Genomic DNA, 20246 nt, shown 5'->3' with positions numbered 1-20246 from the left:
GTAATCTTTAATTATAGAGAAGATATTAAAAGAACATTTATTCATGCACAACATCATCAATACACTGTCCCAACTAATGGAATCAAAGGCACCGGCAAAGTCTACAAAAATTTCCAATGTATATTTATAATTCGATTCCTGAACATTGCGAACTAAAGAGTGAAGTGCATCCTCAGTGGTGAAACCATATTGTTTGTTAGAAGCACCAATATTACTTTGATAGATAGCAATCCGCATGGCTAAAAGCTTCTCATAAACTTTACCAAGACCAGGAAGCAATGCAATAGGTCTATATGAAGCAGGTGAACTGGTTGGCTTGGTTGAAGATTTTAGGATAATCTTGAGCAGTGCATCCTTCCAAGGAGACAAAAATACACCATCTCTTAGACAGTTATTAAAAACTTGTAACAATTCGTTCGAATAAAGATTAGAGAACTTTTTGATTACCTCTCCCTCCAGTAGGGCCATACCTGGACATTTGTTTTTTTTAATGAATTTAACAACGGTGAGAAGTTCATCATGGGTAAAGGGTAATTCTTCAATGTCGTTACCACAGACTCATTCAACACCTGCATATGATGATGTTGTAGATTAACACATGGGTTATCAGCCATGTTATCATTACCTTTAAGGTGATCTAAGATTGCACTCACGGAATCTTCCTAAATGCACGTCTCAGTGGTGCCCTTGCCAATAGAATATATAACATCAGCAGCTGCTCTGAATTTGCCAGTACAAATTTTATAAACCAGTCCCCAAGGATCATTATTTCCTGCTGTTTTCACCAACATTTTCCAGCAATCATATTTCTGTTTAGCGCTAGCATGGACGTATTTATTGCAAATACTTTGATGGTCTTTCTTTAATCGAATAACTTCCTAGCCTTATTAACCTGTTTTTTCAATAGAGTAAGCTGAGGTATCCACCACTTAACTGGTCTATGTTTTATGTTTCCGTTTCATAGCAGCTACACACGCATCATAGATAAATTTTTGAAAAAACCCCACTGAGATATCACCTGTCATGTTACATAACTCAGCAATCGCAATCATGGCCCGCTGAAGACTTCTCTCAAAGTTATCCCAGTTTGCATGCTTAACAGAAAAGTGCCCTGATTGATTCCAGCTACCACTGTTTTCACTATGTGTATTGATTTCATAAAATATCACATGATGATCACTCAATACCCAGTCAGACTTTACTATCCATCCACAGACAAATATAGTGCCAATTGAGTTTGTAAGAGTTACGTCTATGTTCGATTCACCATTTACTGTCCAAAAGGTGGACTCCTCCCCAGGTTGATTGTGAACCATAAGCTTCCGCTCTGCTATCATATCATCTAAAGCCTTCCCTCTATCATCAGTAGTGCCACTGAACCAAAGTGAATTCTTGGCATTAGAATCAATTGCAAACAATACAGGCAAATCTCCTTGTTTATCAAGAACACTATCCATAAATATGGTTGAATGTCAGAGTTGTATTTAAAATATATTGAAACAAATAAAATTGCACCAACAGTAGACTGAATGTTAACACAAACCACATGACTGCTACATAAGGATTCAATTTTGGTTAATACTAAATTAGAACTAAAAACAATTATTGCGGCTCTCACTTCTGAACAAGGATTATATATGACCCTACAGGAAAGGGGATAACCAACTATCTTATCATTCACATAATAAGATTCTTGGATGCGAGCAACATCGATATTTTCTCATTGACATACAATTTTTATTTCATCCACAACAGATCAAGAATGCTGCACATTCAGCTACATTATTTTCAGACCTTTAAATGAACTTATATTGTGAGTATACTGATTTGAGTTGCAGTAATTTGTACTGTTGGCCATAGTTATGAAAGGAATCAGCCATATGCAGTTTAATTAGTTTAAGTACTCTTTGATATTCTGGAAACTTTTTGTCATGAACAGAATGGTCTCCCACATGATTTATAGCAATACAGTTCGAACACCAGCCTCTTTGTTAATGTCTTTGCAATTTTTATGTGTATGGCATTTCCCAGCACAATGGCTGCATATAGGATCTCGTCATCTATGGCCAACAGTACAAATTACTGCAACTCAAATCAGTATACTCACAATATAAGTTCATTTAAAGGTCTGAAAATAATGTAGCTGAATGTGCAGCATTCTTGATCTGTTGTGGATGAAATAAAAATTGTATGTCAATGAGAAAATATCGATGTTGCTTGCATCCAAGAATCTTATTATGTGAATGATAAGATAGTTGGTTATCCCCTTTCCTGTAGGGTCATATATAATCCTTGTTCAGAAGTGAGAGCCGCAATAATTGTTTTTAGTTCTAAAAAAAAATTTTTTGGTGAGAAAGTTTCAAAAGTATCTTTCTGTCATTTCAAATGTGCATAGCACATTTCATTTTAAATTTCCCTTTTCTAAGTATTGGAATGTATGTTTATTATAACTGCATTTTTTAATAATCAGCATCATTGTACAACTTAGAATGTTTACTGAGAGAAAAAGTTCTTGGAGATGCTGTACACTAACCAGCACTTAATAAAATACTGAGCTTATTACTGCTAGTATAGAGTTAATTAGATTTGAAGTTAAGGTTAAATTAAAAATGGTTATAAATGGACAACAAACATTTTTGAATGATATTGTACATAACACCATCGGTTCAAGTATAGCAACAAACGTACTAGATAAAAGAACAAAGTATAATCAGCTAGATTCTGTTTTTAAAAATATTGTAACATACAGTCATAAGGTAGAAATCATATAACCTGTACGACATCAGTCCAACAAACAAGCATTGCCATTACATTAGAAACATTCTAATTCTCTGTGAAACCTCCAAAATCCAGTTATTCCCGGAATCACTCCTGTTTCTACTTATGAAGCGAACAGTGACCTCGGCAACCATCTCCTCTTTCGTCAATCCCAAATGCAAAATATTTTTCTCATACATGTCACATAGACGATCATCCTTCTGAACTTCTTTAATAACATCATTCACAATTGACTTCATTCCAGGTCTTTTGGGAAATCCAAAAAGTAATCCAAGCCGTGTCAATTGTTTGCACTTTTTTTATTTCTTCTATATCTTTTTTTAGTTTGCATCTCTAAAACAATGTCACGATCAAATACTTTTCGTACCTTCCGTATCCTGCCCCTTCTCAATGAGTTTCTTATTTCCTTATCCACAGCAATTCAGACATCTTCACTACTTTTAAGTACAGAGTCATCATTAGCTTGAATTAATAAAACATGCTCATCATCATATGATCTAGCCACTTCATTGTCTGAGGAACTGACTTTCAAGCCCATATCCTTTGCAACAGAAGTTACATCACTTTTAACTACATCACTATAAAGTTTCAGATTTTGTCGGTTATCCATATCTTGCCTATAATTTTGAGCAGATTGATGCATACATTGTATCCATTCCTAAAATTTCTCATTCTGTATTCCAAGTTCCAAAACCATGGATTCAAAAAGATCCCATCTAGACAGTATCCCTCTGATTGAACTCCGGCTGATACCACTCTCCTCAGCAAAAAGGAAATCTTCCAAATACAGTCCATTCTGGTTATTTGGGACACATCGGGACTAGTGCATTTTGGCCCGATTAAGCGGCTGCCCCAATTATCCGAAGTTTCACGTAAATAGTTAAAAATACAATGTATCTCCCCCTTTACAATTGATTCACTGTACAATCAAATCATGTTACGACGAACTCAACATAGTAAAGTACCGTTCACTATACAATGTGCACTAAGCGCCGGTCATTGTGATCATGTTTGTGAATTGAATTTTAATTCTATTAAACAGCGATTCTAATTAGCGAAAATAGGAGGAATGTTATCCACAGGCTATAAAAGCAAAGATATATTAAACAGAAATTTACCCTTTATTACCTTACCAATTAAAAAATACGTGAAAATCGGAAGAATATACGTGATAATCGGAATAATTAATATGTACATACGAACTAGTTGACATTTCTGTTCACTGACATTTGTGGGTGGGGGTTAAAATTTAAAACAGTAAAAAGATAAGCAATCAATAACAAAGAACACGGAACTCACAAATTGAAAGTAACACAATACATGCAAGTGAGAACTGAGTAATGATTTACAAAGCTTTAAAAATACGAATGAAGAGAAGATCTGAAAATTAATTTTTTTATATGATTGAAGATTTCATGGAAGAGTAAACACATTTCACCATAATAACCCACAGAATTCCAGCTGTCGGTATTATCGCAAATTCAGTAAGATCGAGTTTACTGTCCATTTATGATAGATTTCACTAACAGAAAAGCCCAATAAACAGGTGACTGCTAATTGTTTTTATTGTTTTATGGTTGTGACCTCCAGAAATTCGACCGAACAATGTGGTACCGTTGGAGACAATTGTAGGGTAATCTCCAGTGCTGCGGTCTCCTGCCCCGATTAAATGGCATGCTGTCCCAATTAAGCGAAGTAAACCCTGGCTATTTTCTCGATTGGTTTCTGTTTTTTAAGATTTGCCCCAAATAACCGGCTGCCCCGATTAACCGGTGGCCCAAATAACCGGAATCCACTGTATTTACGTAATTTAAATGTTATTTTTGTAAAGCTATGAGTATTATCTCCTCTAAAATCACCATCTGTGTGAGGCAGTTTCTCTCCCCAGAAGAAGTCATGTTTTTTGAAAACAGGATTGAAATTCATGTTTTCATTCCTAATTTCTTTTGAACACGATGACAAGATATTCACTTCGGTATCATTCCCTATCTCAATTTTAGCTGAAGAATTTTCATTTTTCTCAGCCAAATTCATATCACTCTGAACATTTTTCTTAACCTTACGTAATTCCTTATCTCAATCATTTTTAGGTGCATTGATCTTGACTTTCCTCTTATTATTTCATCTTAAAATGCGAGACCTACTGCACGATGAACACAGTGATCGAACTGAACTTTCTTCCCCACCGTAGCATAACCACCTTTGATGACGTGTTTTGATGGAATATTCAGGAGATCTATGTGGTGTCAAAAGTGCAATGTCCTTATCATCCCTATTATCCTCACTATCCAATTCTGCTAACATGATAGCTTTACCTGAGAGGACTTCCTTCCATTCCAACATCTTCTCAACTTACACCTCCAGAGATAGAGACCTCAGAAGATTCTTTGCTTTGACTCAGTGACAATTTACCTTGAGATATACTTGGATCCTGAAATTCTAGCTTACACGAAGAATTCCAATTCTTCCTTAATCTACATTTGAAATTTGCAGACTTAGTGGTCGCTGTAGCAACAGTGAGATCAGACTCCTTAGCACCACTTTCAAGATTCTTCGAACCTGCAACCTCTTTCAATTCAACGCTACAAATTTTTTCACATGTGAGATCAACCCTGTGTGTATCTGACTCCATTTGATAAAGTTTTTTTTTTCTTTTTTTTTCAGGATACTAATAACCGTATAGGGGGCACTACCAGCCTTCTTCCTTCGTTAACAATGGCATAGGTCTTTACTATTTAAATCTAAAATCTTTAAAATTATATATCTTTTCCACTAAGAAGATATTTTGTTCCAAACTTAGATGAAACTAATCAGCCATATATACCCTTCCACCTGTTTGAAGTACCATCGCTATGCTAAAGCATAGGCAGCTGGAACTGACAGTTAGAACAAAGAATGCTCTAACTGCCAAAACAGACTTATCGTAAATCTAGCTTTAATATTTCCTTTCCTTGATTAGAAATCGTCAAACCTAATAGACCTTATCAGAATATATCCGTTTATCACAATGGTATTTAAAGTAAGCACTTTAAAACCATATTTATAAACACTTTTAACAAGAGCACATATAATAGCAACTATCACAGCTAACTGCCATTGTTAGGACTCCTTGCATACAGAACAGCCAACTTGCACTATTATTCAATAAAAGTATCAGTACAAATCCTTAAATTTACACCCATGGCAGTCAGAGGCGGATCATTAACTTTGGGGGCCTACACAATTAACCCAAGTTTGGGTTAGTTATGGCGACTCATTCACTATTTTGTCGAAAAACTGTTTTTTTACCCTTTTTTAAATAGGAAAAATTATAGGCAACAGACATTGGAGAACTTTTTTATTTTATTTGATGCACTTGGATATACAAACTTTTATATACAGTTATAATGAAAAAAGGTTTTCTATACATAACAAACATCAAACATAAATAAAATGTATTAGATATTACTTTTAGTAACAAACAAAAAACCAAAACAACAAATTCAAATTCTCAGGTCAAGAATAAAGACTAATAAAAAAATAAAAAATAAAAAAATAATACTTATTCTTAAAAATAAAATAAATAAAACATTCTAGGACTTATATAATGTAAGTATTTTTAATACATTAAAGACATTTAAAGAGTAACTCTTCTGCATTTTTGCACTGCAAATTCTTTTATTTGATCATCACATTGTAATTCTTTGGTTAAATCACAGTTTATGAAAAGAATTGATAAATAATTTAATCTTTCATACGTCATTGTTGTCCTATATTTGTTTTCTACATAGGACATCCTGGGGAAGGATCGCTCTGCCTCACAGCTGGTGATTGGCAATGGCAAAAAAAATTTTTAAGATTTTATATCAATTCGGAAAAACATCAACAAGTTTCTTTTCATAAATTAGCTTGAATATATCATCGCATGAGTTGTATGAGTCTGGCTTAGTCTGTAAGTAGGATTTTAACTGAATGCCATTGACTAAATGTTCGTCTGTGTCATCCAAATAATAATCAACAACATTACGTGCACTTTCCAAGTCAATATTTTCGATATTAATGTCTTGCAAATCCATTAAAAATTTGAATATTTTGCTAAATTTCCCATAGACATGGCCTCTTCTGTATAAATCCATAATCAACTTATCTAATGCAACGTTTAGGGTATCCCATTTAAATATTTTTGCTCCATTTAGCGAAACTTTCTCTGTAGATTTATCTGAAAATTTTGAAGTAATACGTCTCTTTTTTAAATCACTGTATTCTTTTTCCACACTAGTACTTAATTTTTTGGCTGACTTCTTGTATTCGTTTAGTTTCTGATCTGATTGTTCTCGTATGTTGCTCACAAATGCTTCTAATGACATAATTAATTATTTCTCACCTTCACATATGTCTAAGCCTGGGGTCTGAACTTTTTTGTTAACTAAATTGAATCTCTCTAAAATTTCTTCCCAAAAAACAGTTAAAATCGCAGTTTCAAGTTTTGCCAAATTATTATATAAATTCTGTGCCTCTCTTCGAAAATCAAGTTTCTCATCCATATTGTCATTAAACATTTTTAATATGTTCATGATATCACTGTAACTATTTTTTAAAGCTCTAACAGCATCATAGTGACAAGACCATCTAGTCTGGCTTAAACTTTTTATCGAAAATTTTAGTTTTGTTTCACGATTTAGAAGCTCTCACCTATGGGTAGTTGCAGAAAATAAAACATATTTGTTGCACTACTCCAAAAAAGTTCACAATTTGAGTTGCAACTTTAACCACTTCCTCACCAACTAGATTTAGGGAATGCACAGCACACGGCACATAATCAGCGCATTTATTTTTTTGTTTGAGATGTGCTTGCAAGCCATTGTATTGGCCGGACATATTTGCAGCATTGTCAAAAGACTGTCCTCTACAATTATCCAGTGGCAGTCCATTTTTTTCTAGAAATTCTTGTAAGGAATTGAATAAAGATAAGCCACTGTGACTACTAATTTTGATGAAAGATACACATCTTTCATGCACTTTTCCCTCAAAACAGTATCATACTATAATAGCTAGTTGGTCATTGTGGGACAAATCTGGCGTCACAATTGAGTAGTACTTTGCATCGTCACTATTTATTTCAGCTATAATTCTTTTTATTACTGGTTTTCCCATAATCTCTATTATTTGTTCGAACTCTGCTAGTAATTCCAGAGCCCCCATAAAATTACCATTGTGCGGAGAGCCAAATATTTCCTCGTGACCTCTGAATGCTAAGCCCCTTGCACTTAAATATTTCACCACTGCAATAACACGTTTTAGGACATTGTGGTAATATTCCGTATCTTTTCTTAGTTGCTCCTGCAACTGCTTGTCAATAACAGACTTATTTTCTTTATGTGTTAACCATATTAACAATGATTTCTTATGTTCCTTAGAATTTTTGTGACTTTCTAAACAAGGTCCTATATGTTTCCAGTCAAAGAATCCAGTTGTGTATTGAGAAGGGATTTTAGAGAAAAGTTTGCAGACCAGACAAAAAAAACTTCCCATACTGGTAGAATAGCACAACCAAGACCTTTCCAGTAATTGCCCATTTTTAATTTTTTTCGTAAAGTACTTATTTGAAAATGATCTCTTTTGTTCTTTGTAATTCTGGATCTTTATTTTGGAAATAAGTCATTTCATGTGAGAGACAGTGATTAATAAAATTATCATTTAACTGTGTAGCCCACAAACCTACGTCAGCATATTTAGCAAGCAACTCTGCAATAACACGTTTTAGGACATTGTGGTAATATTCTGCATCTTTTCTTAGTTGCTCCTGCAACTGCTTGTCAATAACAGACTTATTTTCTTTATGTGTTATTGAGAAGTTATTTTTGTGTTATTTTCTAAAGCCTCTTCTGCCTCTTTATCACTATCTTCTTTCAAAACAGCAACAGAGACTTCAGAAAACTGGTCGTCGTCTAGGTTTTGTATATTTTTGTCTGGTACTGAATGTCCGTCAACATTAACATTGTTTTTAGAGGTTCTCGGTTGTGATTCTAGTTCTAGTAATTCTTCGTTATTGTTATATACATTTTGTTGTTTTTTTCTGTTTCTCTTTGGTTAAGTTATTCTCTCTTTCGCTTATTACTGCACCTATATCGTTTAGATTCTCATTTTTATTTTCCAATACAAAAAAATTTGAAATTTTGGCACATTTACTTCTTTCTTTTTCTCTATTTAATTGTATTTTTCATTTTTCAGCTCCACTTTTATATTTTCTACCAGACATTTTTTTAGGTATTTATTTAATCTGAAAAGAAATAAAAAAAAAACTTAAAAAAACAATCCACCACCATATTAGGTTAGTTGTCATTGTCAAGTAGGCAAGCTTATAGCTTACGCTGCTTACTAGTGCCTACCGCTTACTTCAAATAAACGGTGTCCAGATATTTTTATTATGGCTCATTTCGAGGAAATGCAAAAAACTATTGAATTTAAGTGCCGACAAAAGATTTCTGGAGAGTGATTTAACTTATATTTATTTAGTATTTAGTAAACTTTGCCGATAATTACCAGTAAAGAAACGAAGCACGTAAACAGTACACTTCACCGAACGAATGACTATTTAATATTCAACTATACTGTACTATACATAACCTCAAATGTAAAACGGTGAGAGCTATGCTAAGCTAACACGCTTTAGAGGTGCTAGACTTGCACTCCCATTTTGACGTTGCCACATTATTTGTATAATTGACAAATGATAAAGTATATTTTGATTTTACCGACAGATGCGATAGAAGACAGAGCCGTATTTACTATTTACTGTCATTTAAAACATTGATATTTTATTCAAATCCAATAGTGTTGCAAACCAACGATTTAAACTTTATCTAGGTACGAAAAAATTTTGTATAATTTATTTTTTCTTAAATTTTTAATTTAAATTGTTTTTATTTTTATTTTTTGACTGCAAAGGGGGCCTATTTGATTGAAGAGGGCCCTGGGCTGCAGCCCATAAAGACCATGCCTAAATCCGCCCCTGATGGTAGTAAATAATTGAAACTTATTAGCTGAAAGACATTTTTGGCTAGAGCCATAGACTAAAAAGGAGTTCCCTGACATATGGTTAGTGCGATTGCATCATTTTTATATGTAGTAAACTACCAAAGTAGATGAATTGGCATTATTTTAATTATATCTCATATTGTGGACACCTTCACAACGAGTTGCCATGATATTGTAGTACCTCAAATAAGTAATGATTCACCAATGGAGAAGACTGTTGTTACTTATTCTCTGCAGATACCGCCACCCATAAAGCACTGTTTCAAGACCTTTTGGCCTCTCTTCGGTGGGTGTGCAGATGCTTTGGTAGGTTACAGTTTATTAGCCGATTAACTGATTTTTAAATTCATAGGGTTACTGGAATACAACTCCATTGTTTACATAAGTTGAGCTCTGTTTCTGAATAATGCCATATTGGTGTTATTTAAAATTTAATTATGTGGTGTAATTAAATATTTATAAAACAAGTTATATACTAAATTAACTGAACTGAAGTCAGTATTAAATTAACTTTATTAAGGTCATGGCAGTGTTTATAAAATTTTATGTTTTCCTTTTTCAGCAACATTTTTCTTGAAGTAAATGCTATCTCACAACAATTATGGAAATCTCAGAGGTTCCGTGTGGTTATGGAATACGAACAGAAGCCTGTGTTACCACCACCACTGATAATGTTTTCTCACGTTTATCTTTTATTAAAACATTGCACTCGATGGTGGAAGAAAAAGACAAATGCATTTGACCATGGTCTCAGTAAGAAAAATGTTAATTTTATATATTTTTGAATTGTTTTTAAAAAAAAAAAATTTGGTGAGAAAATTTCAAAAGTATCTTTCTGTCATTTCAAATGTGCATAGCACATTTCATTTTAAATTTCCCTTTTCTAAGTGTTGGAATGTATGTTTATTATAACTGCATTTTTTAATAATCAGCATCATTGTACAACATAGAATGTTTACTGAGAGAAAAAGTTCTTGGAGATATGCTGTACACTAACCAGCACTTAATAAAATACTGAGCTTATTACTGCTAGTATAGAGTTAATTAGATTTGAAGTTAAGGTTAAATTAAAAATGGTTATAAATGGACAACAAACATTTTTGAATGATATTGTACATAACACCATCAGTTCAAGTATAGCAACAAACTTACTAGATAAAAGAACAAAGTATAATCAGCTAGATTCTGTTTTTAAAAATATTTTGATGAAATGATTATCCTGTTGTCTAAGGCAATTTAGCATTGTACAAGTAAGAGTATTGTATTTTGACATCTTGGCAGTAAAGTCTTGTGAAAACTGAAAGGGGAACAGATAGCTGGAGCAGTTCTCCTTGCAGATAATACTGTGGGAGGATTCCACATCGTTATTCTAGCAGTTTGAGTTGCAAGCTGATGTGACTGGTAAGTATTGGGGAGATTCTGTAGTAGGATGAAGAGCTTCAGAATGGGCTGTGAGTGTATCTGGGAAAGGATGCTATTATGCAAGAAGTGTATAGGTTTGGAGTTTATTTGAAGCATAAATATAAAGCTTCAGTTTTAGCTAATATCAGTAATAGGAAGGAAATATATAAAAAGAATTTCTTTGAATCATCTCCTTTTCAAGTCTTAGTCAGTATACAGGACTTTGATTTGTTGGAAAATCCATTGATGATTGTCTGGTTAAAAATAAAGTGCTGGGTCTGACTTGGCAACTCTGGTAAATTAAATGTCACCACTGTGCTCCTGGAAGTTGCAGAAAAAATATAACTAATGTAGATTTTATGATATTCACTGGAAAGTTGGGTTGCTGATTCTAATATATGCTAGTTGTTGTGATGCTGGATGGCAGTGATGATGGTCTAGTTGAGAAAGTTAGTCTGATATATTGCACCAAATAGCACACAAAAATTTATCATATTTTAAAACTTAACATCTTTATTATGATTTAAGATACATAAATGAAAGAGAAGTCATCTGGTGATATTACTTCCAGATTTTATTTTTCTTCCATAGATGAACATGTTCAAAATGACAGCTATTTGTTCCTGTAAGTTTCTGAAAATAGAGAACAGTATTTTCTATGACCTTTCCTGACGATATTCATGGTATGGCATCAGTCTGTTGAATAATGTCATGTTTGAGGTCTGAATGAGTGTGGCCTTCTTTAAAATACCTTGTCCACGAGAAGTAATCATGTGGTCACAAATCAGAGAATCTGGGTGGACAACAAAGCCCTGTATGCAGACCGATGACACAACTAAGAAATTTATCCTTTAACCATTCCATGCATATGTTGATGTGCAACCTCTGGCATCATCCTTTAAACACTGTACAATTTCTGACCAATCAAATGTTTGCAGCATGTTGAAGTTATTATTTATTTATTTTATTATTATTATTATTTTGTAATGATAACCCCAAATTATAGGTTGAGAATATAGAAGATACTTAATGTTGTACTTAAATTTCTACAAATTATAATTTTCAGAAAATATATATGAAGGTTATTCTAAAGAACATAACTAGATGAGATCAAGGCCACATTAAAGTCTTTGTGGGTCCTGGGCATCCTCATAATCATAGGCCCAGAAGATATATTAATAGACAACTATTTGCATCATACCAAATATATAGGTAGTATAATATAATCATAGATCTATATATGACTGTGATGTCTTGATACTATGATACTTTAATTACTTGATGACATAATGAATATGATTCTCTGTATTTGTTATTTATGTAGTTTTTTTTTTTTTTTCCCAGAGTACCCTTTGTTGTAAATATATCCTTCAGACATTTTCAATCATGGGTACTCTGACTACACAAACTCCCCTTCCCAAATTAGCAGGCACAAGAACATTTATCATGTCTCGTGAAATTTTCTAGTATGACCTCATATTTTAAAACCAACTTATCAGTTTAGTTATGCTTCATATCATTAATTCCCACATGGATAACTTAAGTACCCTTTAGAGTTGATAACTAGTTTATTATATCATGATTTTTTTGTACCTGCCAGACATACTTTAGTTGTATCATTTAAACCAGAGCATTCTGCACCAGAAGATCCAGTCGTATGGCTGGACTCTTGAGAGAGATTAAATCTTAATATTAGAATGGCATTAGGCACTTGATCTCTGTCTTGCCCTCTGGTTTAATTGTTTTTCTAGGACATCAACTCATTTCCTCAGAGATAGGCTGACCATATGTTCTCGTTTTCAATGGGACAGTGGCGTTTTTTTGCTGTGTCACAGCCGTCCGTTATTTTAGTAAAAATATAATTTTTTTTCCCATTTTTTAAAAAAAACTTTAAAAAATGCTTAAATATTAGCACAACATAACCTGTAATCATGATTATATCATAGGACGGCTGCCATCGTAGGTAGTAGTAATTTGTGTAACCACAGGTAGAGGCGCATCAATTGAATGCCGAGAATTCCATCTCCCAGTGGTTACAAATGAAAGAGACTGACAGAAAGAGGCTTTAACATCAGTTCAGCAATGTGTTGCATGTCAGTAGTTGATCGGTAGTCTATAGTCAGCATTTGTTCAGTGTGCTTGTCATTTGTCACATACACACACTTAAAAGTTTTAAGCCTCAAAATTTTAAATGTCAAAAAGGAGAAATTGCACATTTAATGAAGACCTTCAAAAAGAATTAAACTGGACAATTGGTATAGTAATAAAACAAAAGTGGTTTGTCAACATTGTAATGTTTATTTTTCTGTTGCTCATGGAGGTAGGAGTGACATTAACCAAAATCTATGTAGCCAGAAACATAAGGATGATGAGAAAACTTGGAATTTGGTTCAAAGCATCAGCTCATTCATCATCCCATTTTCGTCATTCCCCATACCATTTTGGCCTCGAGGAATATTATGGTCAGCCTACTCAGGCTTTAGTGTATAGAATTTTAATTTCAGGTTGTTTGTACTCTCTACATCTAGCACACAGCAATGAAGCACCATCCTTGAAGAAGTTCTGCATATATGTAATAGTGAGTACAAGTAAAAAGGCTGTGACTCATAAGTGAGTTGCCTTTGACCTCCCAATCATTCATGACATCCTGTTAAATTTTGCTCTATGTGTATACCTTTTCTGGTTGAAAGGGTATACATGTACAGTAAAGGACCTACTTATCTTTAAGTAAAACAGATTATGAAAATTATCAAAATATATTCAATAGAATTACTAATAAGATATTTTTAAAAATATCCTATTCTACAATTTTAAAAATAGAACTACACAATAATTATAAGCTGCCATAAACTTTTGCCAATGGTTTTTGACATTGATTTTCATACTTCTGATGGCTATGATAATCTTTTTGTGTAAAATTGTCATGTTACTCAACTGAGAAATATACTCAGAAATATTATCTGCCTTTTCAAACATGACAGCTATAAAGAAATCTTTTTAAGTATTTAAATACTAATTTAGTATATTTTCTATTTGAAGAATTGTTCCTTAATGACCATGATGTTGAAAAAATTTATGACTTTGAAGAAGAATGTGTTGAGGGATACTTCAGAGAAAAAGAAATGAAAGTACAAATGTCAGATGAGGAACAGATCAGGCAGACTACAGAAAGGTAAGGTTGATTTTTCACATCATTTAAAGAATGCACAAGGATTAACAGCCATCACAGGTTTTCATGTCAATTTCACTGTCATCATTTTCAAAATATCATCTATACGGGAACACACATCACTGTTTCTGTTGAGGATAAATCGGCCTGTTATACTGGAATCCATAGTGATATGAAATAATGATAGCGTATATATCCAGTAAAAATATCTTTAATTATAAACAACTACTTTGGAGCTTTCAAGGCTGAATCTGCATCTTTATCAACAAATAGAATGTAAACTTTAGAGATAAAAAAAAAAAAAATGCCTCTGGTTAGAGTCACTTAATATATTATGTAATTCAAGAGCCATGAACCGCTGCAAAGGCATGAGACAGACTACACCCCATTTTGGAGGCAACTGTTTTAAGTCTAGGTAAGTGCTGGAGGAAAAACTACACACATTCATGCAGCAACAATTAGCATTAGCATTAGCATTAGTAGAGGCATTTGATGCAAGAAAGCAAGCTTATGCAGCATCAGCCAAAAAAAAAAAAAAAAAAAAAAAACCCACTTCCACTTCACCCCTCTGTTCGTTCAAAATACCTGTCCAGCTGAGCCTTAAACTTATTTAGGCTATCAACCTCCACCACAAGGGATGGAAGTCTGTTCCACCAACCAACCACCCGCTGGCTAAAGGCAAATTTCCGCACGTCTATCCTACATCTGTCTTTCCTCAATTTGAATTTATGCCCTCTCAGGTGATTTTTCTGAGCTAGAGGAAGAATCCCATCAGCATTGAGCATGCTTAAACCATTCAAGGCTTTATACACCTCTATCAGATCACCTCGCTGGTGCCTAGTCTCCAGACACTGTAATTTGCAAAACTTAAGCCTTTCTTCGTAAGAGCACCCCTTTGTTCCATTCACTAATCTTGTCGCCCTTCTCTGTACTCGTTCCAGCAGCTCTACATCCTTCTTGAAATGAGGCCTCCAGACCTGTATACAGTACTCTAGGTGTGGCCTGACCATCGCCTTATACAATGGAATAATCACCTCCTTATCCCTGCTGGAAAAATTCCTGTATATCATTGACAATACTCCATGAGCTACTCTTGCAGCCCGTCTGCACTGCTCAGAGAACTTCATATCTGCCTGCACAACCACCCCCAAGTCCCTTTCATTCTCTACCACTGTCAGTGTAGTACCACAGAGTTGATACGTTGCTCTGGGGTTGCTGTTTCCCATGTGTAGTACTTTACATTTGTCAATGTTAAACTTCATTTGCCACCTCTCAGCCCATCTGCTCAACCTTTCCAGATCCTGTTGCAGCAGCATAGTGTCAGTAGTGTCCTTGACAACCCTGCCAACCTTTGTATCGTCTGCAAACTTGGACATTAAGCCCGATATACCATCATCAATATCATTTATAAATACAGAAAACAATAATGGACCCAACACTGAGCCCTGAGGGACTCCACTAATAACATCAGTCCACGATGAGCAGTGTCCATTGATTACCACTCTCTGTCTTCTCCCCCTCAACCACCCCTTTATCCATAGCAGCAATTTGCCTCCAATGTCACACTGCTCCAATTTGTGTAGCAGTTTTCCATGTGCAATAGTATCAAAAGCCTTTCTAAGATCCAAGTATATAATATCAAAGTTATTAGCATTAGCATTAGTAGAAGCATTGATGCAAGAAAGCAAGCTTATGCAGCATCAGCCAAAAAAAAAAAAAAAAAAAAAAAAAACCCACTTCCACTTCACCCCTCTGTTCATTCAAAATACCTGTCCAGCTGAGCCTTAAACTTATTTAGGCTATCAACCTCCACCACAAGGGATGGCAGTCTGTTCCACCAACCAACCACCCGCTGGCTAAAGGCAAATTTCCGCACGTCTATCCTACATCTGTCTTTCCTCAATTTGACATCTGTCTTTCCTCAATTTATTCCCTGCATCCAGTTCTTTTGTGACTGCATCATAGTATCCAATCAAGTTGGTCAGGCAAGACTTCCCCTTAACAAAACCATGCTGTGTCTGAGCTATAACTGAAGTCTTGTCAAAATGATCCTGCAGTGCTTCTTTAACCAGTGCCTCCATTAATTTTCCTGGAACAGAAGTTAAGCTCACAGGTCTATAATTACTTGTGTCAGCCTTTGATCCTCCTTTGTGAATTGGGGTCACATTTGCACATTTCCAGTCTATGGGTACCTCCCCTGAGTCCAAGGAAGCTCTCATAATTATGGCTAAGGGTTTGCTTACTTCCTTTGCTGCCTCCTTTAATATAACTGGATAGATCCCATCCACCCCGGGTGCCTTTCTTGTGTTTATCTTCAACAGTTTCTCCTCCACTTTACTCCCAGTTATTTCAAGATTCTGTAGCTTACTGCTAGAGTTGAATACACCTCTGGCATTCCCCTAGCTGAATAACTCCTCATGTGTGAATGTCGATGCAAAATATTCATTTAGTTTGTTAGCTACCTGAGCAGGATCATCAACACTTGACCCATCAATATCAAGTGGACCAATCTGATTCATCCCCTTCCTTCTAGAGTTTACATAAGTAAAGAACTCTTTGCTGTTTTTCTTTGCATCCCTTGCCAAGGATTTCTCGTAATCTGCCTTCGCCTGCCTAACCTCCTTTGTAACTTGGTTGCATATCAACTTGTATCTATCATAGGCTTCTGTGTCATGTGTTAATTTGTATGTATCCCACGCATTTTTCTTCTCTGCCATATGCCTCATTAGTTCATCTGACATCCATTTTGGCCTAAACCTTGAACAATATTTCTTAGTTGGTATGTAAAGCCTAGTAGCTTCCAAGATAAGTTCTTTGAATGCTTCCCATTTTGAATTTGCTGTTGGTAACATCATCAGTTGGTCCCACTGTATAGAATTTAAATACTGTCTCAGTCCATCGTAGTCGCCTTTACGGAAGCAATAACCCTTCCCTTTACTCCTAATGGTAGTTACCTCTTAGAGTAAATCCCACTTCAGCACACTGTGATCACTGCCACCTAGTGGTTCATTTATCTGCAGATTCTTAATGCATGAAGAATCGCTGCTGATAATCAAATCAAGAGTATTACTCCCTCTAGTTGCCTCCCGAACATGCTGATGTAGAAAACAATCATCCAATAAATCCACAAAAGCCCTGCTAGTGTGTGAGTAACCAGCCCTCAAATTCCAGTCAATATCTGGGAAATTAAAATCTCCCATTATAAGACACTCTGATTTACTGGCCCACTCTATTTCCCTGTACAGTTCCTTATTATACTCATCAGAGACCATTAGGCCTATAGCACACTCCTACTCTCAATTTTGATCTCCCAATGTTTATGTCACACCAAACTGACTCCACACTGCACTGTCCAGCGATGTCGACTGGCTTCACTTCCTTGGTTTTTATGTGTTTCTTAACTAATAGCATAACCCCTCCCCCCTTCCTATCCTGTCTATCCTTTCTGTAGACGTTGTACTCCCCAAATTGCAGTTCTGCATCCCTTATATCTGTGTGACACCACGTCTCTGATATCCCAACAATATCTGCCTTCGATGTATTGAGCAATACCTCAAATTCATCAAATTTATTTACTAAACTCCTAGCATTGGTGTACACGCAAGTATACCTGCCCCTGTTTCTATTCTTAGCTACCCTAACACAACCCATGTGTTTACTTGTACCGCAATGGCTCCCAGCAGTCTCTGAAATACCATGCATCTTGTTTTTCAGGCTTCTGCTCATTCTAATAGAAGCAGTGCAAGAATCTCTTTCACCTCTGCCAGTGGCTACTGTCAATCTATTGGTCTTTGTCTCCCCCCAAGCTAGCAGTGTTCCGACCCACCTAACACTGCCTCGATAGCATCAGCAAATATTCTTGCACCCTTTCTATTTAAGTGTATCCCATCCCTGTAGAAGCAATCTCTCCTGTTAACAAGTACAGTCCAGGCTGAAAAAAATTCTACCCCTTGAGCCTTGCACAATCTTTCCAGGGCCGAATTGATCGACAAGGCTCTCATCATATACTCCCTCCTATCGTGTCTGGGCAGAATTGCAGACACTTTCAAATTCAACCCTAATTCTCGGCTTTTGTTCAACAGTGACCTGTACTTGTTAAGTAATTCTGCCGGTCTCCTACTCTTAATATTATTAGTGCCAACGTGTACAACTATATCACCTTTTGTGCCCTTAAAAGATGATATTCGCTCTACAACGTCATCAACCTTTGCCCGTGGCAGACATACCCTGGTCCTGTTCCACCTATCTTTTTTACAAAGCATGTTCCCCGTTTCCCTGACAATAGAGTCACCAACAACTACTAGTTCCTTCGGGACCAGCGCATTCTGCCTTAGGGGTTGTCTCTGTGTCACGCGATGCCCAAGTGCAAGCTCTGGCGTTGATGTGGGCAGCTGAGAGCTTGATGGGCCCTCAATTTAGTTTCTTCGAGGGCATCCACCCTGTCCTTCAAGCTCTCATATAGGCCCACAAGAACGCCGAGTTGTTGCCTGATATCGATACACTCCTTGCATCGCGCACACACAAAGACATCCCCCTTGGCAGTATCATGTCCCGTACCCGATTGCTCTGCAAACATCAAGCAAACAGTGCATTTTATAAGGACACCAGTTTAATGGTTGAACACCAGTTTAATGGTTGAATGGCCTACCTTGTGCCCTCGCACGCCTCACTGCACGCACAACTCTGCATCTGTTAAAATAATTTTTATCTCTAAAGTTTCATTCTATTTGTTGATAAGGAGGCACATTCAGCCTTGAAAGCTCCAAAGTATTTATTTATAATTAAAGATATTTTTACTGGATATATACATTACCATTATTTCATATCACTATGGATTCCAGTACAACAGGCCCATTTATCATCATATGTTCTCTTTATGGCCAAAACGTTTACAGTGCTTGTGTTCAGTTGCAGAAGTCCTTTAGTTCGGTAGCCCGCAACAGACAACATTTGCACTTTGCGCATGGGTGCAAAACCAACCGCATCATTTCTAAAGGCTTCCGCTATAAAGCCTCATTAAACAATGCTCACATGGACTGTGCATGTTTCACCTTCAGCCTACAAACATTGAAATTGTGGATTACCCATCTCCACTATGAAATCAAGAGAGCTGACTACAATAAATCCAGACTCTTGCAGGAACTACAAGGTAGGATATCACCTATAATTTTTTTTAACCTTATTCATACCATCTGTCGTCAAGCTAACCATATCTCTGATGCTCACTGTTCATGACAACAACGGAAATTTATTAATTTAAGCAGAGAAGCCCACTCCTCAAGAACAAACACCCGCTCAACTAATACCGCTTCCTTCGTTCTAAATTTGAGAAGCAAGCAATTAACCACCAAGCAACTCAACATTTTGACCGCCGGAATGAAGTTTGCCGTTGTGCTGTCGAAGCCACCGATCACACAGCTTGCTATGGGAGTAGAAGCAAGTATTACCAACCTCCCTGAAGAAGCTGCTAATGAAATCCACTTCAAAACGGCCTCCATCCTCTGATGCACACAGCCAACTTGCTCCAACCTTAATCAACGACAGCACGCCACTCTTTCCTCTGTAAGAAAGGACAACTCCATTGTCGTGCTTCCTGCTGATAAGGGACATCACGCTGTCATATTAGACCGGTCGGCCTACCTAGAGAAAGCCCTGGTCCTCCTGCAAGACCCCAACGTCTATGAACCTGTAACGGATCCACCCATCAAAGTCTTAGGACGTCTGGAGTCATACATTAATAAACTTGTCTATGCATGGTTTAAAGCTAAGGAAATTTCTACTCCGACTCAGTGGCTTCTTCATGCCACAGGCTGCCAAACTACCCCAGTTTTATGGCCTACCTAAAATTCATATGCCAGGTGTTCCTCTCTGGCCCATAGTG

At 35.9% G+C, this 20246-nt stretch overlaps 1 protein-coding gene across 1 annotated transcript in view; it reads left to right on the top strand.

The window, feature by feature from the left end:
* Trpm (transient receptor potential cation channel, subfamily M) overlaps nt 1–20246 on the top strand; it is a 715965-nt gene that overhangs the window by 685194 nt on the left and 10525 nt on the right. Inside the window, exons 27-28 of the mRNA XM_090378481.1 lie at nt 10358–10548; nt 14236–14368. Of these exons, the coding sequence (XP_090234607.1) occupies nt 10358–10548; nt 14236–14368 (324 nt within the window). The remainder of the gene's footprint in view (nt 1–10357; nt 10549–14235; nt 14369–20246) is intronic.

The sequence above is a fragment of the Mastigoproctus giganteus genome, chromosome 7 (genome assembly GCF_048544385.1).
Source record: "Mastigoproctus giganteus isolate SK-2022 chromosome 7, ASM4854438v1, whole genome shotgun sequence".
Taxonomy (NCBI): Eukaryota; Metazoa; Arthropoda; class Arachnida; order Uropygi; family Thelyphonidae; genus Mastigoproctus; species Mastigoproctus giganteus.
The sequence above is the reverse complement of the archived record's forward strand: the minus strand, read 5'-3'. Positions and strand labels throughout refer to the sequence as shown.